This window comes from Colletotrichum tamarilloi, assembly GCF_030869305.1.
Source record: "Colletotrichum tamarilloi strain Tom-12 chromosome Unknown Scaffold_14.1, whole genome shotgun sequence".
NCBI classification, from domain to species: Eukaryota; Fungi; Ascomycota; class Sordariomycetes; order Glomerellales; family Glomerellaceae; genus Colletotrichum; species Colletotrichum tamarilloi.
The window spans coordinates 737609-761605 of NW_026849397.1; the positions used below are offsets into that span (position 1 = coordinate 737609).

The 23997-nt window shown below is 50.2% G+C and overlaps 9 protein-coding genes across 9 annotated transcripts; 5 read left to right on the top strand and 4 right to left on the bottom strand.

The window, feature by feature from the left end:
- Positions 1 to 2153: 2153 nt before the first annotated feature.
- CTAM01_05657 (alpha amylase) lies at positions 2154 to 3908 on the top strand (the record flags this gene model as incomplete). The annotated part of the gene is made up of 1 exon (XM_060521687.1): positions 2154 to 3908. The coding sequence occupies one exon, from the start codon at positions 2154 to 2156 to the stop codon at positions 3906 to 3908; it is 1755 nt and encodes a 584-aa protein (XP_060383901.1).
- Positions 3909 to 5259: 1351 nt separating this feature from the next.
- CTAM01_05658 (cyclopropane-fatty-acyl-phospholipid synthase) lies at positions 5260 to 6057 on the top strand (the record flags this gene model as incomplete). Its single annotated transcript, XM_060521688.1, has 1 exon — positions 5260 to 6057. One exon carries the CDS (start codon positions 5260 to 5262, stop codon positions 6055 to 6057), a length of 798 nt encoding a protein of 265 aa, XP_060383902.1.
- Positions 6058 to 6081: 24 nt separating this feature from the next.
- CTAM01_05659 (cyclopropane-fatty-acyl-phospholipid synthase) lies at positions 6082 to 6526 on the top strand (the record flags this gene model as incomplete). The annotated part of the gene is made up of 2 exons (XM_060521689.1): positions 6082 to 6282; positions 6374 to 6526. The coding sequence occupies 2 exons, from the start codon at positions 6082 to 6084 to the stop codon at positions 6524 to 6526; spliced, it is 354 nt and encodes a 117-aa protein (XP_060383903.1).
- A 156-nt stretch (positions 6527 to 6682) lies between these two features.
- Positions 6683 to 8833, top strand: CTAM01_05660 (uncharacterized protein; the record flags this gene model as incomplete). Its single annotated transcript, XM_060521690.1, has 5 exons — positions 6683 to 6710; positions 6904 to 6937; positions 7461 to 7759; positions 7885 to 8041; positions 8140 to 8833. 5 exons carry the CDS (start codon positions 6683 to 6685, stop codon positions 8831 to 8833), a joined length of 1212 nt encoding a protein of 403 aa, XP_060383904.1.
- An 857-nt stretch (positions 8834 to 9690) lies between these two features.
- On the top strand, positions 9691 to 10805 carry CTAM01_05661 (uncharacterized protein; the record flags this gene model as incomplete). Its single annotated transcript, XM_060521691.1, has 3 exons — positions 9691 to 9922; positions 10088 to 10247; positions 10376 to 10805. The coding sequence occupies 3 exons, from the start codon at positions 9691 to 9693 to the stop codon at positions 10803 to 10805; spliced, it is 822 nt and encodes a 273-aa protein (XP_060383905.1).
- A 283-nt stretch (positions 10806 to 11088) lies between these two features.
- On the bottom strand, positions 11089 to 12310 carry CTAM01_05662 (synaptobrevin; the record flags this gene model as incomplete). Its single annotated transcript, XM_060521692.1, has 3 exons — positions 11089 to 11835; positions 11916 to 12068; positions 12137 to 12310. 3 exons carry the CDS (start codon positions 12308 to 12310, stop codon positions 11089 to 11091), a joined length of 1074 nt encoding a protein of 357 aa, XP_060383906.1.
- Positions 12311 to 15072: 2762 nt separating this feature from the next.
- Positions 15073 to 16133, bottom strand: CTAM01_05663 (uncharacterized protein; the record flags this gene model as incomplete). Its single annotated transcript, XM_060521693.1, has 3 exons — positions 15073 to 15355; positions 15482 to 15816; positions 15963 to 16133. The coding sequence occupies 3 exons, from the start codon at positions 16131 to 16133 to the stop codon at positions 15073 to 15075; spliced, it is 789 nt and encodes a 262-aa protein (XP_060383907.1).
- A 5555-nt stretch (positions 16134 to 21688) lies between these two features.
- CTAM01_05664 (uncharacterized protein) lies at positions 21689 to 21925 on the bottom strand (the record flags this gene model as incomplete). Its single annotated transcript, XM_060521694.1, has 1 exon — positions 21689 to 21925. One exon carries the CDS (start codon positions 21923 to 21925, stop codon positions 21689 to 21691), a length of 237 nt encoding a protein of 78 aa, XP_060383908.1.
- A 1298-nt stretch (positions 21926 to 23223) lies between these two features.
- CTAM01_05665 (uncharacterized protein) lies at positions 23224 to 23472 on the bottom strand (the record flags this gene model as incomplete). Its single annotated transcript, XM_060521695.1, has 1 exon — positions 23224 to 23472. The coding sequence occupies one exon, from the start codon at positions 23470 to 23472 to the stop codon at positions 23224 to 23226; it is 249 nt and encodes an 82-aa protein (XP_060383909.1).
- Positions 23473 to 23997: the final 525 nt, after the last annotated feature.

The window sequence follows — 23997 nt, forward strand, 5'->3', positions numbered from 1 at the left end:
GCGGCACTGCCGTCCTGCCGCCTTAGGGCCCTTGGGCGGCTTATCCGGGGCTGCGGTCTGTATACAAGGAACCACGTCTCGTAGATATATAAAGTTGGGCAAAGTTCAGGGCGAAGGTTCATATTCCCGTCTGGCGTCGTTGATAAGTAGCAACAAGCTTTCAAGGAGGTTGGTTAGTGTTACACTGCCACGCCGTATACTGATTTATCTATCTTGGGGCGGATGGAAGATATTTCCCGAACGAGTATAAGAGAATACCCTCCCACCGGAACAGCCATCTCAACAAGCCGGTCGGATAAAGCTGGTGAAGAAGAAGAGGAGGAGGAGGAGGAGGTTGTTCGGCTGAAGCGGTTGAACTTCGGGGCGAGGAGAGATAGGGTTCGGACTTGTTTGCGACTAAGGCAAGGCAATGTGAGGCAGGAAGACCGAGTCGTACCAAGAAAAGGGAAGAGGAGGATAGGCCAGAAGGGAAGAATTATTAGCAAGTGTGGTTTGACGCACGTCGTCGGAGCTGTCGTCGGAGAATCTCCCGTGACGGTAGATCAGACGGAGGTGTGGGAGGCGATAGACAAAAAGCGGACAATGCATCCGCGAATAGAGAGAGGTCGTGTGCGTCCTTGTGTGTGAAGAGGAGTCATGGTTGAAGGAACAACGTGGTCCTCCTTACTCTCTCTTGTTTTGCGCGGGAAGTTGGAACTCATAGCCCCTCCTCGCATTTCCAGACATTGTCCATCTGGAGGCTTGGCATTCTGGGAGAACGGCACGGCAGCGACCACGGGTTATCGAGTAAGGTAGGTACTGAGAAGGAAGTAAATGACACCACTTGGATGAGAGTGGCAATGTTAAGCACCCAGTCTCTGCTCAAAGTTCGCCCAAGCTGTGTGGCCATCCTGGGGATCGTCTCATGGTGTAAGTGTGCGCGAGTTTTACGTACCTTGAAGGTAAGGTAGCTCTAGCTTGTCTGGGTTGGGTTGGATGGTTGGCTTTCGTTGGACGGATAAGTTGTAATAGGTTTGTAAACCGGATGGTAAGCTTAGTCGGACAGAAAACTCACAAGAGGCACATGGCACATGAACATCCATCACAAAAAAGAAGGTCCAAGACTCTCCAATACTCCAATAACTCTCCAAATAAAGAAGGGGTCGGCAGCGCCCCGATCTACAATTCTAGCGAGAGTTTTCCCGTCCGCCTATCTTACCCGCTAACCCAACCCGCGCCCCTGGGATGGGGCGTGGAGTTCGCTCTTTCTCTTCGCCTGTATTATTTGCAGACACACACACACACGCATACACACGGCACACGCAGCACCACACCACACCATACCACACCTCGAAAACCCCAAGAACTAACGGATACTTCGCCGCGGGGCACACACATGGACCATGGTTCCAAGAACAATCCGCACGGCGCGGGGGGAGCCAATGGTATTTCTCCCAGACTTTACAGCGAGAATTGAGCTCCTTTCAGGCCAAGTCATTGGTCCGCCCAGCGCGCACCACCACCACCACCATTACTCTCCGCGGACCACCACCCACACACCATTGAGCCGTCGAACGCGCACCTTAGCAAACGCAGTTAATTAGCACGATTAGGTGGCCGTCCACCCCGCGCGGGCAGCAAGTAAACTCGGGACTGACTCCAAGGAGGACCAAGGGCCACCACCCGCATGCGGCGCTTGCATGCACCGGCCTGTCATCGAGAGGGACGATCTTCCGCACCGTGGCCCACACACGCACGACGTTTCGTGTCCCGCCTCGGTTATTGCCAGTGTCTTTCGACCACCTTGTTTTGTCTGACTTGGATCCAACTTGAGAGACAGAGCGAGACCAAAGAGAGAGCGAGAGAGGGGGCGGGGAAAGACAGTTGCGCCCCCGGGCTTAGGTCGACTGTGGCCCGGGTTGAGAGGATGTAGGTATGTATATAAGTCAGAGCGAGGAGCTTCCAGGCGCGCAATCCTCTTTTTGAGCTTGCAAGCTAGTTCTGGTGTGTTGCTCTGTCTGCCCTGCGCTCCTCTACTCTGTACTGAGCATATCTACTGTCCCACTTCCTTCTTTCTTCTCCCCCCCCCCCCCCCTTCTCTCCTTCTTTCACACCCAATTGCAACCTCTCTAGGTAGACTGACTTTCAACAGCCCTGTCAGACTGGTTTTCGGTATGGGTTCGATCACTCTGAACAACGCCAGCAGAGCCTGGTGGAAGGATGCTGTCATCTACCAGATCTACCCCGCCAGCTTCAAGGACGGCAACGGAGATGGCCTCGGCGACGTCCAGGGCATGATTGACAAGGTTGATTACCTCAAGGACCTGGGCACTGACATCGTATGGGTCTCGCCCATGTACGCCAGCCCTCAGGTCGATATGGGCTACGACATTTCCGATTACCAGGACGTCCACCGCCCCTACGGCACCGTCCGCGACATGGAGGTCCTCATTGAGGAATGCCACAAGCGCGGTATGAAGCTCATCCTTGACCTCGTCGTCAACCACACCTCGGACCAGCACAAGTGTTTTCAGGAGTCGAGATCCTCAAAAACGAACCCCAAGCGGAACTGGTACATCTGGAAACCTCCTCGTTACGCCGAGGACGGCACCCGTCTGCCTCCCACCAACTGGCGAAGCCACTTCAGCGGTAGCACATGGGAGTGGGACGAGCCCACGGGCGAGTATTACCTGCACCTCTTCGCCAAGGAGCAGCCCGATCTCAACTGGGAGAACGAGGAGACGCGCGAGGCCATCTACGAGAACGCCATGCGCTTCTGGCTCGACAAGGGCGTCGACGGCTTCCGCATCGACACGGTCAACATGTACAGCAAGGGCGTCGACTTCCGCGACGCCCCCATCATGAACAAGAACGCCTACGAGCAGCCCGCCTACATGATTTACTGCAACGGCCCGCGGATACACGAGTTCCTGCGCGAGATGAACGCAAAAGTCCTCAACCACTACGACACCGTCACCGTCGGCGAGCTCCCCCACACCCCGGACCCGAAACACGTCCTCAAGTTCATCAGCGCCGCCGACCGCCAGCTCGACATGGTCTTCCAGTTCGACATTGTCGACCTCGGTCAGGGCGTCGGATACAAGTACCAGGCCCAGAAGTGGACCTTGCCCGAGCTGAAGCGCATCGTGGCGAAGTGGCAGCAGTTCATCGAGGGTACCGACGGCTGGACGACGGCCTTTTGCGAGAACCACGACCAGGGCAGGTCCGTCTCGCGCTGGGGCAGTGACTCGCCCGAGTGGCGCGAGACGTCGGCCAAGATGCTGGCGCTCATGATGTGCTCGCAGACGGGCACGCTATTCGTCTACCAGGGCCAGGAGATCGGCATGACCAACGTCTCGCGCAGCTGGGGCATCGAGGACTACAAGGACATTGAGGCGCTCAACTACTACGACGACATCAAGAAGGAATTTGGCGAGGGCAGTGACATGCTGAAATACGTCATGGACGGCATCAACCTGCTCGGCCGCGACAACGCGCGCATCCCGATGCAGTGGGACGACAAGCCGTACGCCGGCTTCACGGACAACAAGAACGGCGCGTGGATGCGCGTCCACGACGAGTATCGGTCCATCAACGTCGCCAAGCAGGAAAAGGAACCGGGCTCGGTGCTGAACTTTTGGCGCGAGATGCTGAAGTTGCGCAAGGAGGAGGGCGAGCTTCTGACGCACGGCGCGTTTGAGCTGTTTGATGTGGAGAACAAGGAGACGTTTGTGTATAAGAAGTCGCGCGGGGGCCGGAGCGCCGTCGTGGTGTTGAACTTCACGGGTGAGGAGCAGGCGGTCGAGGTCCCCAGCGAGGGCGCCAAGATCCGGGTCGGAAACTACGACGATGTCAAGGAAAGAGTTGCTTCCGAGAGCGGCAAGACGGTCTTGAGGCCCTGGGAGGGACGTTTGTATCTGCAGGGTTGAAGCTGTGTAAGCATGTGGTTCTTGGATATACCTCCTGAGTTATAGGGTAAAATGGTTTGGCGGAACAAGATCTAGTGCAGATTTGCGGATTGCGCTATTTTGATTGATGGTCTATAGAGAGATGATTGACCTACTGTGGCTAGAACTTTTTGGGATTTTTGTTGTTCAGGATATCAAATGAAGCTATTCCCAACTCCTCAAGACTGCCTCTTTGTACCTTTTGGAGTCGCTAAATGAATGAATAGCCCCCAAAGTTGGGGTAAGCTCCCTTGCAGTGTCCGTGCTCCCCCTCTGTCGGCTCCCCGCATGCGGTTGCATCTCCACACCATCTTTAATCCTCCAACATCCATCCAATTTCCCCCAACACGTACTTTCTCAACCAAAGTTTGCCTGGAGAGCCGACCCAAACAAATTTTCGGTGGAAGAAGGAATTGGGTGACTCATAGCCATTTTCAAAATGCAATAAAGAGACTTTTGTTGTATGATTATGCTGCTTTTGGCACTCTTGAAAGCTACTGCGCTTAGTTCCGGGAAGGATGGATTGTGAAGTGTGTATAAGAGCGTCAGAGAAAAGGAGGAACCCAAGGCGGTGTCTTGCGTGGACAAACTACGCCGAGCTAGATACACTTCTAATTTTCCAAAGCCATATGCTTTCACATCATCCTGTTAACCAAGTCGGCTGGCTTTTCTTTCTTCTTGCTTACAGTCTGGCAAACTAATGCCCTTCATCCTTATACAGATTGGCGTTGCACGGTATGCTTGAAAGCCCGCAAAGGAGGTTTGTCGTTTCGACGGAATATCTATCCAAAGCCGACTTTCAACTACGTTTGAGAACCTACGAGGTGCTTTATAACTTAAGATCGAGATGAGACCCCATGGAACTAGGTCTTTCAGTCGAGATCACTTGAGGAACTCTATTTCTTGATTCTAGAGGATCATGTTCATTTCGGCTTCCTCTTTGGTGACGGTCTCGTATCGTGTGGAAGACATGTGCCACGTTGGGCAACATTGACCCTTGCCAGCATATTTAAGAACGCGAGCGTATCGTTTGATTTCACTTGAAAGCCGGGTATCGTCGATGTCGAGTAGATCCTTGCCACAGTGAATCCTGAAAAGCCTCCCTTGTCAAGGTTGAGGACTGAACAAGGGCTGTCTTTTGGTTCTACTTTATTTGATGTTAAGAATTCCCAATCTCCGCTCTAGTACCAGTCACGATCCACTTATGGCCTTATATAATGCTACGAATACGTGCGAGCGCTTAAGCAATGATGAGAGGTATTTGTTATAAATAGCTTCTCACTTCTCCTATCTCTCGAACTTCCTGCTTCCCAGCCAACGCACCACAGCCAAGATGCCTTCCCTCAGTCAAAGCTTGGCCCTGGGGTACGTCATCGTACTTCAGGTGCTCTACCTCTCCTTCGGCACCAGAGGAGGAATCGTCATCGACCTCGTTCTGGCCGCTTTTATAGCAGTCCCCGTCACCGCTGGAATCCGGCTCATTGTCTCCGCCATCAGCCCTCGCACCAGCAAGACCGTCCTCCCTGGTCGTTCTGTCGAATACTACATGACCTTCAAGCATCCAGCAAATGTCAAGTACCGCGGCAAGAGAAAGATCCCGATGGCTACCTTCTGCCAGATGCACCTCGATGGAGACGTTAAGATGAACGGAGATATCCACCCAGCCCACGAGAGACTCGATCTAGGCATACTCCGCGGCTTCCTGGGACCCCGGATGGTGTACACTTCAGGTCTCGTCCGCGACACCAACAAGCAAGAGTTCCTCGAGGAACTCGAGAACAATAGACTCGGCGTCATCTGCGAAAAGAACCACCTCAATCCGTACGACAGAGTCCTCAGCATCGGCTACGGGTGGGAAGCGTTCGCCAACTACGCCCGTCGTATCTTCCCTCACGTCCCATTCACTGGTCTCAACCACGTCGCCGAGTACACCAACATCGCTCCCATCAAAGGCAGCTACAAGAAAATCGTCTGCACGTATCTAGCCGAGCACAAAGGCCCCGACAACTTCATGGCTCTGCACAACGGCCCCGGCGAGTACTCAAACTTTTTCAAGCACATTCACGGCCTGCTCGCCGACGGTGGCATCTTCTTCCTCGAGGTCGCGGGCGGTAATGAGCCCTGGCAGTAGGAGGATCTCGTATGGAGACTCCTGATGGCCAAGTACGTCTACCCTGACGCCGTCCCTTATGCCTCGCTCGCATCCTTGATCAACCAGCTCGAGACCGCCGGCTTCAGAGCCAATAGTGTGAAAAACGTTGGTCGCCACTACTCTGAGACGGTTCGGAAGTGGTACGGTAACTTTGTGCGAAATCGAGAGGCTCTGATGGCCATGTATGGCCCCAAGATCTACCGGGTGAGTTTCCTTGCACAGCTCTCTTTCTCTCCGTCCTCTATGTTTTTGTCTCAAGGTGGATGACGTGCTGACATCCAGTCTACCTTTTTAGACATTCGAGTTCTTCCTGGCTTACCTGGCTATCATCTTCGGTCAAGGCAGCGCCAACACTTACCAGATTGTCGTCACCAAGAATCCCAGTCCTGTCGACCGAACCAAGTCTGAGCCTGTAGTTGAGGAGTCTTCTTGTGATCTCTGCGAGTAGCTCCGTGGATCTCCCTTCCTTCGATTCAAATTCAATAGATCTTTTCATCTCTCGGGGTTATGGGTTTTCATGAGGAAGCGGTATTCTGGGATGAGTTATTAAGGAAATCGGGTCAAAGGGTGGGACACAGGATGAGACAGGACACCTGAAATCACCATGGTCAACATCATGAAAGTAGCAAGAGGTAATGCCCTGGTCTACTCCCATGAGAGTTCGGACACAGTCAGTTCCTGAGTGTTGACAAAATGGATGGCTGTGAGGAACAACAATGATGAATGATGTGGCGCGGGACGTTATACAGCGTTAGACTTATTCCATCGCTTCGCCAAGAAACGCAAAATAAGGTCGCATTCACGTATAAATACTACACTACTTAGAGACTCGGCGGCTTGCAATACCTCCAAAGTTCAAGTAAGTGGAAGGGATCGATCAAATTTCTCACTGGCAAGGGGGAAGGGGGAGGCGGAGGCGGTTCAAGATCTGGTTTCACAAACTTTTCAAAACGCACAGCACCAAACGGACCTTGTAGTGTCAAAATCAAGTGAGGACCGAGTGACTGGTCGAGAGGATGTTTGCGCTCCAGCAGATGAGGAAGAAACATAAAGGCAAACACCACGAGAAGGTGTTTGTGCTACCCTCCCTCTTAGAGAAGAGAAATTAGCACAGCTCGGATCAAACTCTCGATCGAACATACCACAAACAGCCCTTCCATCAAACTGTTCCGCCTCACATGGTCGCTGTTCTCTCTGGGAGAGGAACAAAGACGCATGGCCAAAGCTGCGAATAAAACCAAGGGCAACCCCTTTTCGCCAGCCTCCGCCTCGACTTCCCATCTTTCTCGTCACATCTTCATTTCTTCCCACTTGCCACATCATCACGTCGCCTTCAACAAAACCACCTTCTCGTTAACTCGGTTAAAATTTCTGTTGGTTAGACTTCCGACGATGCAGACCCTCTCGGTTCTGCTTCTCGTCGTTGCGGCCAGCATACCGACGGCGGAAACCTTTGGGTTCTGGCGTCCTCATCTACTAGAACTGTCGACACAGCTAGGAGTCAACGACAGCATTCCCGCGTTACCAAGGGCAAACCGATGGCCACGGCCGCAGCTGACGCCGGTATTCATAGATTCAAATACCATCGCAAAGAGATCTGAGCAGAGGGCCCCTACCACGGCAGTGACCCTAGGCCTAAACACCTGCGGCTTATTCACACTCTCTAAAGAGACAGGTCTGGGTTAGTATTTTCTTTTCTTTGATCTCCACGTCAAAACACCAATCTCGAAGCCGGTAGACAAAATCACCACTCGAGGATCCCGGTATTTGCGGTATGCTGATGAACATCTCTCTCGGCTGCCTCAGTGATACGATCACGCACTTGCGATGAAGACATCCGCTGCACCATTCAGAATGATTATTTAGCCTGTGGAGCGGCCCTAGCAACCGCTTGTTTGCCTCACGGTCACTCCATGTGCATTCCATTTCCATCTCAGACTCGCGGAAGGGATACAATGTGCTGGTACGTCCCCGCGTTCCCCAAGGAAACTTGAAATGTTGCCTCACCCCTTCTTCTCTGGCGGGGGAAGACGACACTGACGGTGTCTGGAAAATCCATAGTACGTCAACGAACAGCTTCAACGGGGAGTGCCAGGAGTTCCGCCGGAAAGAGGGCAACCAAGACAAAACACTCTGGGGATGTCGCGAGAAAGGCTTGCCATGGGATCCCCTCGTCTACCTGTATACCGCATCGACCAATTTGCTTCCTCCAGCTCCTGCCACCACCACGTCTTCTTCTTCTTCTTCAGCAGATACGCGAATCACGTCCGTGCCAGGCTCCTCCTCGACAGTCTCAGACGACACGTCAACACCATCCGTGCCATCAAGCCCGACGCTTTCGACAGCCTCCTCGACAAGCGCACCGACGCCGGAACCTTCCAACGGCGGTGGCGGTGGCGCTGCTCCATCCAGCGGTAATCAGACGGGTGCCATTGTCGGCGGTGTCCTCGGCAGCGTGACCATCCTCGCCATCGCCGGCTGCGTCGCCACATGGCTCGTTGTGAGAAGAAGAAGAGCTTCGTCGGTCCGGGGAGAGTCGAGAGGCGGTGGTCACGTCTCGCCGTCTCCCAGCCACGAGCTCGCCGGCGACCAGCCGTGTGTGTCTCCGATAAACCAGAAAGAGGGAGAGCAGTGGAACTATCAGCCCATGTCACCCACGTCGCCCGCGTCCTCGTCTGCTCAGCATCGGGACGTTTTTCAGGCGCCGGCGAACGATTCGATAGGAAGCGCGATGAAGCCGGCTGAGTTGGGCTGAGTTGAACTGCTCGACGATGTGGCGATCTTCAATGTTTCTCTAGCATCTGGTTCTACGCGAAAGGCCCTGGCGGACCAAGGGGTCTGATGGAAATGAGTTATCATTTTTTTTCTTTTGATATGAGTGTTCGTCCTGCGAGCAGATATGCCACTGTTCAGAACTTAATAACGATTGTCTACCAAATGTTACATCGCATCTCACCGGTATTGATGTCGGGTTCAGCTGTACGCATGTAATGCTATAAACATCCCATGGAGAAAGTTCTTATAGATATCTCCCAGATGTGCAAGGTCTAGCCATGCTGAGTGAGTCAAGAACTAATTGCAAGCTCTTTGAGACCGGTAGCATGATGACTTCCGACAGCTGGAGCACACCTCGTGTACTCGCCTGATTCTGATTATTGCTAATTCAAGAGCCCGTGAATGTAGCTCAAGGCCTCGATAGCCATTCATGAGGCTCGGAACCATGCAACATAGTAGATACATTTCGCCCTTGAGACCCTCAACCAAGTGTTTACGTGGAACAAGGGCAGAAGAAGCGATGAGGTGAACAAAGAGACGCGATTCCCTTTCGTTTTGGGTCACAGTTTGAATACAAGCAAGGGCAACCCACTTCGCTTGTGTCTTTCGTCGTACATGTTTGCTCCTACTTCGACCATTTCTATTCCAGTTTTAGCCATCTTTGAACCTCAAAAAACCCCAAGTCGGTCCTAACATAGATGCCAAGAACCTACTGACTTATATGACCAAAGTCAAAATGCCCTTCTGCGCATCTCTTCTTCGCAATGGCCCGCCCGTTCCTGAAGGCACGTACGTCTCTTAGCCTCTCCATTGCTTGCTCCCCTTTCGTTCTTCGATATGAGAGGCCACTCACTTCTGCTCGCTTTCGCCAGCACCCTTCTGTGTCTAACGACAGCGGACCCCATCGCCCTCGCCATCGTCATGCCGACAGAGAGCGCAACTCCCCCGCTCGACAGATTGACAAACAGCGGCCCGCTGGACCAACAACGATCTGGAGTCCGGGCCACGAGACAAGTCATCTCAGAGGGCATGGGAAAGGAGACGTGCGGGTTCTTTAGAACAGGGGGAGGTCAGTTTCCTCCATCATGATCTTGAAATTACCTGCTTGGACTTTTCTCCCCCAGATTCTGCCTTCTCTCCTGGGAGAGGAGAGGAGGTGGCATGGGATGGGTTCATATTAGGAGATTAAGAGAAGGAACCAGTACTGACGCAAAGCCTATCAACCTGTTCTCAGAACTCGCATTAGTCACCTGCACAGCCGGCACAGGAACCTCCAGAATCGCATGCCACAACACGGGCAGGTGGCTCTGCGGAAGCCTCTACTCGACCTGTCTAGGCCCCGCCGAACCAATCTGCAGCGGCAAGACGCAGAATGGGGAGAGGACGCTCTGCTGGTATGTCCAACTGGCCCCATTTCACCACTTCAAACCCCCTCTCCTTCATCTTCGTCCAATAAACCATCCCCTTTCCTCTTTCGATGCAGTCCCATCTCTACACATTAACACAACCTCCCCTCTTCAAGCAACACAGAAAGCCCCGTCTGCGGCACCCTCCTCCGCGGCTCAGGCGAAAGCCAGAGAACGGGCCTAGCCTGCTTCGGCGCCGACTTCAAGACAAGATCCATCCAGACGCTCGCGTCGAATACGTGGCCGACCTTCATCACGGACCCGCTACCACCGTCATCATCAACATCGTCGGCGTCTTCGCCTTCGGCTACGTCCAGGCCCCAGATCGCGTCTGCGAAACCCTGCGCTACCCCAACGACCGCCACACCCTCGGCGTCTCCGACGAGCAGACCGATCAAGACGTCAACGTTCGGGATCCCTGATCCCTCGCCTTCGCCTGCGATGGCCCTGGAACAGTCGGCATCGGTGGGCAATGGACAGAGCGGCATCGTCCGGGGGCTCGGTGTGCTGGCTTTTGCGATGCATGTGGCTTGGATTGGTTTGTGAAGGAGTTCCAGTGCATGGGGGCAGTCTAATATATATCAGCAGACATGATGGGTTAGAATGAGCAAAATCGTTGAATCAAAAGAGAAAAAGAAGAAAAAGAAGAAGAAGAAGAAGAATCATCTTTCCATTTGGTAGTGCCGCTTATGCCATGCCCCCTCGTAACCGATTCAGAGATGGAGCCCCCTTTGTTATCCCAACGCCCCTGTATACATGTTGCCAAAAACGTTCTGATTCTTCGCAAAAACAAGTGCTAGGCCTTTTCACACCTACCGCACCTTATGCCTCAAAACCTCAGCTTGGGCATCACAAACACCAAGAGGATCAAGGCGACCATGAGCCCGTACACCCAAGCATACAAAATCATCCTCCCCCACCATCCTTTCCCCTCCGTCATCTTCCGCAGCGTGCCCATCCGCCGGCTCGCGGCGTCCATCGACCTCTCCGTCTTATCCATCCCGTCCGCCGCGCGCGACACCACGCCCTTGTCCTGCTCGAGTGTGCTCGAGAACTTCTGCGAGCTGGCCTTGAGCGCGCTGGCCATCTTGAGGATCGACTCGGAGAGCGCGTCCTGCTCCGCGCGCTGGTGGTCCAGGATCGCCTCGGCCGTCGCCGTCGACGACGCGGGCCCGGAGGCCGAGGACTTCGTGGTGTTGGAGCGGCGGGAGGCGAAGAGGGCTGCGCGGGCTGTGGCTGTCGTTGTCGCTGAGGGCGAGTCTGGGCGGGCTGGGCCGCGGGAGCGGAGGGTCTGCGTTGTTGTCGTGCCCGCCTCGGGGGTTGTGTGTGTCTGCGGCGCAGGTGATGGTTCTGTTGCTGATCGTGCTGGTGCCGTTGGCGCCTCTGACGGTTCTCTGGGGACAGCCGTTACTGGTGGAGGCAGTTCCGGTATTTCTGGTTCATCGTCGTCGTCTTCGGGGGTGTTATCTGTGGGTATATCTGTTGACCGCGAGTCCATGCTCTCGCTCGGTGTAGGAATGATATCGGCCAGGACGTCCTCTCCATCTGAACTGTTGTCATCCTCATCCTCGTGTAACTGTTGCGCAGGTGTCAGCAGCGACAACATGGAACTCGTCGCACCCTCACTCGGTCTGCAGGCCATCAAAAAGAGCGCACCTGTTCGAGATCATGCATCCTGTCCACCAGTCTCTCGAGAAGTTCGCGTTTACGGTTGAGATCGACCTGCATATCCTGCCGCCGGGAGAGCAGCTTGACGTGCAGCGCCTCCTGCTCAACTCTGGTAAGAAGACTGCGGGCATATTCGAGGTTCTGTGAAAGATTCCTGGTGAGCATAAAAGCACCGCGCTGTATTGGCCTTTCTTCAGGAGATCCCATACCGAGTTCAATCTCGCTCGCTCAAATTCGCTAGCCCGTAACCTGCGCTCGCGGCTCTGATCGGCATGCAGGATCGCATGGTCAAGTCGTCGCAGGAGTTGGTTGAGCTCGGCCGCGCCCTTCTCGGGGGTTGCGCCGCCGGCGGTAAATGGTGACGCCGATGATAATCGAGCCATAATGTATTTATCTGGGGTTCCTTCACTTGGGCTCACGATACTTTCGGGGGGGAGTTCGATTTCGGTCGGGTTTTGTAGAACCGGGGATTGTTGGACATGTGTCTGGAAAGCTGATGATGTCGTCGCAAAGTCAAGCCACCGTGGCTGAAGCTCACCCCTCCAAGTGCTGGGCGCACAGGCCACACTCAAACACGTCGATCCCAAAAAGTGGGCTTCCTCTGCCCTTCCGTGCAAGTGAAGCAACATCTGAGAACTGCTCATCTTTGAGTTACTTGTGTCAATCGCACGAGTTCCTCCTAAACTATGTTTGAGATAACATCTCCTAATTAAGAGAATTTTTTTAAAAATAAAAAAATTCAATTGGCCCAATTACCAATTCATAGATAAGCAATGCCCCTCGTATACAACTGTTGTAGGCAATTCGTCACTGAATACCCAAGTCTATGTGATATCTTTAGAGCATCAACGTAAATACTCTCTGGCAATCGCCAAAAAGCTGGAGTGAAATATTTTGAGGAGCCTGAAGTCTTGTTATGCATCTTCCTCTTGGCATGCAAATCCTTACACACAAAGGTTTACTTGACAAGGCCTCTAGAAAATGCCACAGCAAAGCTATAGCTGCTTCAGCTCATCTCTCACCATGCAAGTACATAGGGAAGTAGAAGTTAAGCGATCCAAACATGATTGAAAAGCTTACATGTTAGATGTCCAATATTTTCCGAAATATCACTTCAGACGCGGGCACATAAGACTCCGCGGCCGGAACCGATGAGACGTAGCAAGATATCTGAGAGCTTCATTCATCATGGCCAACTACGCCGACTGATACTAGAACTTATGCGTTATTCTATTGACAACACCGTTCGCCAAAGAAGGGCTCGTTGGAGTCTCAAGAACCGGCTTTCATCAAAGGGGTGCAGCTAAGGCCCTTGCATGACCGTCCACTGGAGTGAAGACGGCCTTGTGTAACTCGACAACACCAAACACCAAAACTACAGTTGTCATCCTTGTTTGATATTTGCAGATTCAGAGTCAGACTCTTAGACTACGACTTACATGTCTTTCTTGAAGCAGAGTCCCGAACCCAGATATTCCAATGCAGTCCAGATTTCAAAGTGAAACCCCTATGACAAACAACATCCCGAATCTCTTTACTCGCCATCATCCAAGAACGCCACTTTCTTGGGTGCCGCGAGACTGCTTGTTAAATACTTTCCCAGACTTGAGGACCAAGCAACAGATTGGTGAGGTCAGACTACCAAGACGCAAGGTAAACCCAGAATCTCGAGACTACGAAAGCTCCCCCCCCGAGACGGGGGAAGGGGGAGGGTGGGCATGACTCTCATCATCACCTTGCTTCTCTCCATTGACTTAAAGAGACTCTGGATCAGATAACTTACCCCGGAAGGACGCAAGGCAAGCTCTATAATACGCTTGTAGTATAGTTTCCGGTGCACTCTTCCAAACACCACCACGTGACGGACGCAAATCCTTCGATAACACGACAAAATCTCGTGGCCTTTGAAACAGATCGCGAGGTTGCCCTTACAAAGTCACTCGGCCTCGACCCTGTCAACGTGTCGTCAAACTCGTACACCTAGTCAACCGAGTCACGATGCATTCTAGCCAACTTCGCCTTCTTGTGCATAGCCCAGTCAAAAGCTCACCTCACGGGATTTGCAACGATGGGCATGATTGATTCAATGGCAGTGCCTCTGAGACCACTCCCACCCTGCTACCATCACGTGCATTACGGTCAAAAGTTGAAATCGCCTCCAGAATCAAGCGAGACAATTCATCTCCCCCGTCATCTTCGTCGATCACTCGCGCGTGTCTCGTGAACAACGGCCCACAATCATTCCCGCAACCAGCTCTGAGTTGTCAATCGTACCAAGAACCAAGGAAGTCATGCAGTAAAGTCCTTGATGAAGAACTTGGAATCACGAATGCTGCGTATCCACAAATAGGTACTTCAGTCTTCGAACTGCCAAGTTAAGAGAGCGAATGCCCTCCCGACAGCTCCGAGCCCCCACATTCGCGCTGCCCATGGACAAGCTACGATGTGCGCAAAGTCAGCACGCTATCGTATTAAAAGCACATTCATGTGAGCGCATGATGGAGGAACAGAGTGTGGCTATGCCCCTCCTTCCATCGCCTTCTACCCCGCGTTCCTCGGACCTGAACAACAGGTTAAAGTGTGGATTCGAACCGTTGCCTATCAAGGAGGTGAAGTTGTCATGGTTGCGTGGGTTGCGTGGGATTTTGGCTCGTATGGACGGCAAAGGGTCTGCAAGTGGTGGTCCTGCAGGGCTGAATGCCTATGGCTTAGACAAGAATCCTCCGTTTCAACAATTAGCCTGTTTCATTTCCTGCAGTTGTGTTGTAGATAGGCTGTAAATCAGAGATCTCTCCGGCCAAGAGCCAGTTGTGAGTGTGTCCCGAAAAATGCGACGGTAAACAGGGCAAGGCGAAAGTCAGTCCTTATTGGGCGAGCTGAGGCGAATGGGCTGGTTTTGATGACGAAGTTGTGTGGTTCTGCGCCACCCCCAAAGGTCGACTAGGTACTGCGTACAGAGTGCGTTGAAGACGAAGGAAATGCGATGCAGCCAGTAGAGATGATGCCAAAGCCGCGTCCGAGGCAGGTCTTCTCCGCAAATCCCACTCGGTTGTCGTTGGACAACAGGTGCGGGTGAGGAAACACGACATTTCTGACTTGGGGAACGGGCGCTGTGTGTCCCTGCATGACGAGAGAGGATTTGGTGCTAATTATGGAAACGGGATGAACCCGGCATTGGTTGGACCAGCTCATTGACGGCATTTTGAAGGGTCTTCACAATGGTACGTAGTCTTAGAGGGTGTGAGGGTGTGGCGTGGTGCTGTGCGGTGGCAGTGGGCGGCATGTCGGGACCTGGAGGCATCACTGTCGAAGCCGGGAAGGGCGTCGGGGCAACAAGCTCTTTCAAGCACTGAAGGCCGTTGACATAAACCTGGCGGGGGATGCGGGCATCGTCGTCGAAGCCGGAGGTACACGACGTCATCAGGTAGCTATGGGGATGGGAGCAATTGCCAATGAGACAGAAGAGTACATGCGGATTACCGCCTGGTCTCTGGCTAGGGCCTCGAGAGCGTAAGTAGCGGTAGGGTATCTGCTGCTATGGAAGCCACTGTGACCCGCCAGTCCCTGAAGATGGGATAGACATGGGCATGGAAAGGCCGATGAATGGTCGGAACGATGGATGTTCGGCAAGATCCAGCATCTGGGCTCTGCTCTGCAGACAGTGCAGAGGCTGCCACCTTGGGTCGGATGGGTGCCATTGGGTTGTGTTGGGTGGCTTGTGTTGCTTTTCTGCAAAAGGTATGTGAACCGTGACCCGGGAGCCAATCGCCCATGACTCCATGTTGCTGAACTGATGAGAAAACACGAGGAGTCTTAGGCTTTGCTCTCCTGGACCAGAGGCATGTCGGATAAAATGCGAGACATTGGTGTCAAAGCTGTCAGACATTACCTGGAACGTCGGCCGATGTGTTGGTGTCAGTCAGAGAGCGCAGGGTGCGCTAGGAGTAGCAAGTCCTGGGGCCCATTGGCTAGACTCTGTCGGTTGCAGGTGAGTGCTGCGAACCGAAGCTTGGAAGTGGCATGGTATCTGGCCACGAGTGACGAATTGACTGCCTGGACGAGTTGAATCTCGGCGCCGACGTTACGAGACGAGATTCTGCATTTCCTGAGCGGCGGTATCACTCCGGAGAAGAGGGCCGCGAGGGAGCACAACGAACGAATGCCCTGTGGTGTTGTGTGTCTCGGCTCCACCACAATGGATCGCATTTGTACTATGGTCAAGCTGAGGAGAAAGTCCAAAGCGGGAGACAGCACTTTCTACTCTTGAATACATTAGATTAGATACGCAATAGGTAGTCGATGCCTTGCACGCTTTGATTGTCCCACAGAGCAGACTGGCACATCAGGCATGGACAGATGTCGTCGGTTGAGTCCATGGTTACAAGGCCTGATCGTGCCGGCACAGTTCCATCCGCCAGGAGGCTTAGTTCGGCGCTGGCAAGGTGATCGACAGCGGCTTTTGCCTCTTCGGAGACGGAGCTTCGGGCTGGACCAGCAAATGGACCGCGCCCTGAGGTCAAGACGTGACGGAAGTCCTGTTCTGGTTCAGGAGAAGCTCAAAACGGACGGGTGAGAGCAAGATGATGTCGTCGTGGTAGCATTTGATGACTCGACCAAGGAAGGCAGGGGAAACGAAACGCTACTTTGCTAGATTCTTCCTCCCAGACTGATAACAGCAGATCCACCGACCGAAAGCAGGTTGCGGGACGGAAATTGCAACGAAAGCCAAGTTTTCGAGTCCGAGATAGGTAGTCCATACGATGAAATGGCAGAAATGGCCATGGTTGACATTTGCAAAACACTTCGACAGACAGGGACAAGTAAGAGGGTACGTTGAGAATAAGACAGTGAGTCTCAAAAAAGCGAAAGCCGGACGGATAGCTGAGCACGCCGCACGGTGGGTTTCGCGTGTCGATGTGACGATGTGCAGCCCCGGCTCATGTGGGAAGAGAAATGCGGCTTGCGGCCGGCAATGTGGGAATATTTTCAGTCCAAAAGTCAATTGATTGCAAAACGAATTCACGGCTGGCCTGATGTTGTGGCAGTCGCGTGTCATAGATACACTTTCTTCTTTCCATCTCAAGATAAGGTACCTTATTTTGAGGTACTTTGAGATGGAAGATGAGAAAGAGGAAAGAGGTGCCCGCCAGCTTGGGAACCAGGTTGGCAGGTGCATCGGTCAGTTGGTGCCCAGCCCGGATTGGACGAGACGAGCAGGTGCCAATTAATGCAGGTACCTCCGGCGGCGCATTCCCGTCGTGTCCATGGTCAGACTGCGCACCTGAGCCTGCTGTGCCTGCCTTACTACAGATTTTGCCTGATGATTGTTAGAGGCCTAAGACATAAACAATATCTTTTGGTACTGAATGAGTTCCCACTATCGCGGGAGGAGAATAAAAGCAACTGAAGGCTTAAGATGGTACGTGAGTAGTATTTTGGCGAGTATATGGATAACCTGAGTGTTAAGACCTAAGGATCACGGCCTTTAAAAGGGCAGCATAGAGGTGTTAGTGGTGATTGAGGAAAGTGCCCTAGATGGGTCTCTCTTGAATCGATTCTGGTCTTACGCCGACTTCTGGAGTGGATAATCACGAGGGGAAGTAGACAGTTTCTTGCTCTCGTGTTTGTTTTTTCTTCTTTCCTGGCGACTGCGTCCCGACGTCTTTTTTGTTTTGTTTTGTTTATTGGTTCCTATTCATGTTTTGTTTTTGGGCGATGATATCCTGCCAGCACCTGCCGATATCCTGCCCCCAATTGTGGCTGCGACCGCCCCTGCCTCCGACTACGGAGCCCAGCTGCCCATACCCACCTACTTACTTACCCACTTACCTACCTACCTACCTACCTACCTACCTACTATTACTTCGTTAACCTCGCCGTCGCTGCCGCTACCGCTATTACTAATTAAAACTATTCCTAACGTTAATATACTATAAAAAGAGAATAATTGCGAAGTTAATAATCCCTTTATTTATTAATATATTATTAATTATAATAAATATGGTTACGTAGAGTATAACTACTTACTTTATAACTAATACTTCTCTAGTTTACTTAAAGCTAGAGTAGTATTTAATAAAGCTACTTACGAAGCTAGCTTTATAATCCGAATCGTTTAATATAAACCCTTTACTAAGGCACTAACTATTATTACTTATTACTATACTTATAGCCCGCGTTATAATTAAAAATAATAACGCTTTATAAAGTTAACCTACTTAAATAAGTATTATAAATCCTTAACCTTATTTATAGACTACTATTAATAGATCGCTACTAGCTTTTTAAATAGTAACTAGCTCTTTTATCCCGTTATTAATAACTTCTATAACTACTATAACTACCTATTTAGCTATATTAATACTTTTACGTATTATTACTACGCGCTACTATATAATAAAAAGGGCTAAATCGTTAATTAATAAAATAAAAGTATTTAACTTATTTAAATCCTTTTAAGCTTTTAGTTAAAAAATAGTAATTATAGTAGTATTATTACTTATAATATACTTAATATACTAACTACTTACCGCCATAATAAATTAAATAGCAGATCCCTTATTAAGTAATTATTTAACTAATTACGTAATTTTATAAAGTACTAATACTACTTCTAACGCAATAACGTGGGCTATATTACGAGCTTATTTATCGTACTTATTACTACAATTTCCCTACTTTAATAATATCCAGATATTTTATTAATAGATTTTATATATAAAACTAATTAATTTAATATACTACTATTTAATATTTACAGAACTATAAATAATAGTTATATTTTCTAAATTACGAGCTACTTTTAATTTAATAAGAAAGAAGCTAACTATTATTAAGCTATCGATTAGCTATCGGTATTACTCCAAGCCTATAATATTCCCCTTCTATAAGTTACGTATATAGATTATAAAATTATTTTATTTAACGCCCTTAATAATAATACTTAATTTAAAATAATACTATACATATTCTATTATTAGTACGTTAACTTTAACGTACTAACTAAGACCTAACGCTATTTTAGCCCGGCTACGAGGGACGAGACTAGTATAATTATGTATAACCCTCGCTTTTAATAATTCCTTACGGATTAGGGTAATCTCCTCCGTAACTAATTAATAACTATATACTATAACTAATTATTTAAATTTAAGATTACTAAGTACCTTACGGTAGTAATTAATTACGTTATTAATACTTAGCTTAAGCCGTAGTATAAGAAAATCGTACTTATTTAGGTTAACTAAATTAAGTACTTCGGTTACTTAACTACGTTAATTATTAAATCCTTATATACGAATATTAAAATACGAATCTACTACTATATAGGCGACTTTAAAGCCGTATTTAATAAATTAATTATTTTTAAGTAGGTTAAGTGGCTATAATTAGTACTTACTAGACCTATTACTAAGCTAAGGTATTAAGTACTATTATAAAATTACTCTAAAAAAAGGTACGTACGTATATATATTATAATACCCTTAGGTACCTTTTATAAGAACTCCGTATACTAAGTAAATAACTAAATTTAGGTTTATATAAAAAGCCGTTAAGAGAGTGCGTACCCTACTTAATTTAAACTACTTATAGGCTACTTTATTACTACGTCCTTTAGTAGTATATTAAGGATAGTACCCTAATATTACTAAAAAAGATCTATTTATATTAGTTTTAATAACGCTTAGAACTTATTATTAATAATAATACCTCTACCCCCCTACTCAATCCCCTATAAATCCGAGGTAAAGGTTACTTATAGGGCTCTATAATAAGTATTATAGTAGTTATAATAAGTATTATAATACTTAAATTAAAAAAGCTAGCGGTTAATCTAAGTACTTCCTCTAGATAAGAGCCCTTTATATTTAAATATAAAAAAGCTACTAAACGCATAAAAGTAGTACTTATACTAGTACTACTATTATTAATAATATTTCTAGTATTAAGTAAGGCTATTTCTATTTAATAAGGCCTTAAGATTATATACGATTTTAATATATACGAGCTTAGTATAGAGATATAGTAGGGGTATTAGCAGACTATTATTAATAAAGTAATTAACATAGTTAATAGTAATATAATTAATTTTATAAGGGCTCCTCGGCCGCTAACGCTTATAAAGTTACGATCCTAATTAACTAATAATCTTATATAATTAGACGTATTATAAGATTTAGTTAACGAGGATTACTTTTATAATATTAATCTTATAATAAAAAGCGAGATAAATAGACTTATTAATAAATACGAGGCTAAAGTAAAGTACGAGGCTAAAGTAGAGGAAGTTACTAAATTACGGACTATAGGCTATATAAAGTAATTAATAGTTAATTAGGCTAATTTATTAATTACTATACTTTTTATTAAAATAATTTAATTAACTATAAGTTAATTAACGGCCTCTAATTAGCTTAATCCGTTCGAATACTAACTACGCAGAGCCTAGTTTATATATGTACCCGAGACCGGCGGTCGTGTGGCGGCCGCAGCCACACTTAGGGGCAGAATAGCGGCAGGTGGTGGCAGGATATCATCGCCCTTGTTTTTTTCCTTTCTAGAACCAATTTCCAAAACTGGTATTCTCCTGGCTCCGTTACCCGTACTAGAGCGCCCAAGCTCCGGTGAGCTCCCGCCAGCGCCGCTAGGAGCAGAAGAGGGGACTTGTCTCCACGTCTAAGCAGACGACAACCATGGATGAACCATCCAAACCATCAATTGGACCAGGCAGATCCCATCGAGAGGCTGGAGACTCGGGAGTACAGAGGCGCCTCGGACTGCGGGCAACGTGGCTGTCACCGTGCAATTACCACTGCCCGCATGAAAGCTCTCTGCTCGTATGTCAGGGCACTGCATATCTAAGCTTTCGTGGAGGGAATTAGTGACTCTCCTCACTGACAAGCGCTGGCAGCAAGCTGCAGTGCCGCACGAGTCCACCTCCCAAGCTTGACTCGCGAGGCTTTTCGCGAACGGCCGAAAAGACTCAAGAGGGGAAGAGGGGCCTTTCCAGCATGCGGCAAATCCGCTGGGCACCTTGACACAGGCATGCGGCATCTGTGTATGAGGTACCCTTTTCACCCGTAGCGAAGGCGCTGTGAGTTGTAAATCATGTAGGGAAAAGGGGTTGACGCATGCCGGCAGTTTATTTCGCGATGAAGTGCGCAAGCGATAGAACTCGGATCTTTAGATCCCAAAGACCAAGGGATTGGGGGAGTCGAATCATAAATGTCAAGATGCTGAGGTAATATCGCTCACAGATGCCCAAGTGATGCATCTTTTCGAGATGGGAACTCAAGATCTTGACAAGTGAGAGCGTGGCGTGGCGTGGCTGGTAGCATCTGCACGCTTCCCTTGCCGTACCTTAACTTAAAGTTCCTCGCCGGACTGTAGACGCCGTATGAAATCTCTGCCTTCACTCCACCGCGAGACCCAAGGTACCTAGGTACTTCACTACCTGGTAGGTATCCGTATGCACGTCTCGTCTGGGTGCTCAGAGTATATCTGTGTAGGTATCTTAATTCAGTGTGAGGTATTCGTAAGGATCTAACGCCGTGTGTGCGAGTGTGATGTGGACTGAGATTTGAACAGTGTGGACTGAAATCACTAGACTGATGCAGAGTACGTGTGTAAGTGCGTAGTCGTGAAATGAGAGATTGATTGAATGTGATTGTTTTATTGATCTGGTGTTGAACAATAAATAAAAAAAACAAAAATTTAGACCAACCCGCCAGGCGGGGAGGACTCGGAGAAAGGGCCGCCCATCAGTGGTCACTGGGACTCCCGAGTCTAGGACCCACTACCATCTCGTCAGTCTCATTTCGCGCAAGAGCTCCCGTCGGCAGGGTCACCCCTCCTTCCTGGCCTCTCCCATTGTTCTCCTTGAGTCCTTCCCTCTCACGCTGCTTTGGCTGCTTCCAGAGTCGAAGTTCTGCCAGCCCCCAGAGGTAAGAACCCAGGTGGCAGGCACCCAGGATGGCCCAGGCCTCCCGTCGTCCCATTTGATCCTTCCTGACGACGCCCCACAGAGCCAAAAAAAATGCGGCGAGGTACTATCTTGCCATGATGGTCATATGAAAGGTACTTGGCCGTCTTTGGAGCTGGGTGCATGGCAACATGGAAATTACGGCACTCACTTTGGACCTGCCAGCTGGAGATGGACAAAAGCGTTTATTGTCACTTGTACTTGTATGCATAGTAAGGTACGTACCTTTGATATGGAGACATGGGCGTGGACAACACTGTGAGTTACCTTAGGTTTGCAGATTCATCCATTCTCTTTCTGCGTCTCCTCTTGCATACCACCGTGCCTCTGCGTCCATCTACCAGGAAGTGCCGCGTCGTTGTCCCCTTGCATGCTGTCAGCCTTTCTCCAGCAAGCAACATGTAACGACAGGGCAGTCTTCCATTTCCACTGCCGCCATCACGATAAGGGACTACTCTTCGAACAAGGTACCTAAGGTATCCCAAGGTGAAATATCACCATCACCATCGCTATCGCCAGCCCACCTCCTCTTCGATCATCGGTGACAGTACCCTACCGACAACTAGCTGCCATGGGCCCTGACGTCTGGGTACTCTAGGTTAATAGCTAAGGTGAAGTGCTAACATAGCTGGCCAGGAACCCCAGTGGTCAGGGAGACGCCGTGAGTCCGCGACAGTCGGGAACGACCAGTGACAGACGGCTAATGAACGGCCTCCGCCCAGCAGCCTCCGCCCAGCAGCATCCAACGTCCCACGTCGCACGTAACTGCGCATCAGTAGCACACATTGGCCGCTGCAGCCTTCGGGCCTCGACGAGTCTTTCTCTCCACCGTATAATGGGCCTGGAGTGTCTGGCCTGTCTTGGTCCCTGGGCCTTCTGGAGCTTTTGCAAGGTCCCAGGCCAGCTCTCTTCCACTCGTGAGCACTGCTCCGGGCCATTTAGACGCACCTCACCTAGGGGTACTTCCATTCCCTGACGAGAGTGGCGGGGCAGGCAGGTATCTTATGTTTCCACTCCCGCTCCCACACTCCCGTTTCCTCCCACCCGACCTCTCCAGCCAAGGCCCAGCGCCAGTCCCTGAGCCCACTACTTACTTACCTTACCTTAGTGCTAAGTACGGAGTACTGCTTACTGCGTAGATATTGACATTGAGTTCACATTGGAGCCTCTGCCCTCTGGCTCCATCAAATGGGCATGACATCGGTATCGCAGCCGTCCAACCCCTCACAACCCTCATCCATCCCCATCGTCGCTGGCCCTACCAGACCACCTGACCGGCGGCAACCCTGCTCTTTGCTGCTCTCTTGATCCGGGTTATCCATCCCGTCCCGTAATGTCAGCGCCTGGCTGCCGCCGCCGCGCTGACGAGTTGTACCGCTTGGTATGCTCCTTCTGCTGGTGCTGGTGCTGGTGCTGCTGCCCCTGATGCGTGTACGTGTGTGTTATTGATGCTTGCTTGACGCTGCCCGTCGTGTGTCTATTGAATTTCTCTGTCCGCGGATCGCTGGGCACTGTAACCGTTATTCGCTCAGCTCTGGGTACTTCGCGTTTCCCCGACTCCATGCTTGCTTCTCAGGGTCTACGGTTCCCGCATCGTCGACGTCCAACATCGTACTCCGTACTCTGGGTACCATACTTCATTGTCCACAGTTGGGTACCTCAGTAATACTCATTGCTGCTGCAAAGCAAAACCTCACTCTCGCTTTCAGTCTCAGTCTCAGTCTTTCTCTTATTACAGTCTCACTCACTCAACTACACTACGCTCATTCACTGTCCATTATCAACTTTACCAGCGTCGACACTCCAGCCTGGCCTGGAGTTGCTGCCTGTGAGATTGAATCAAATTAGAAGAAAAGGAAACAAAAAGTACTGGTCTCATCACCCACTGACGACAACGTGTCTAGCGCACACCCATACTCCTTCCCTCCACACCTCTTTTCCTACCTTACCTTGGGCGTCTGCCTTACCTCACACCTCACCTAAGGTGCTCTCTTCCTCTCTCTCTCTCTCTCTCTTTCACACACTCTCTCTGACCTTGCCTTGCCTTGCTTTGCCTTACATCACCTAGGTACCACTACCTACATTTCC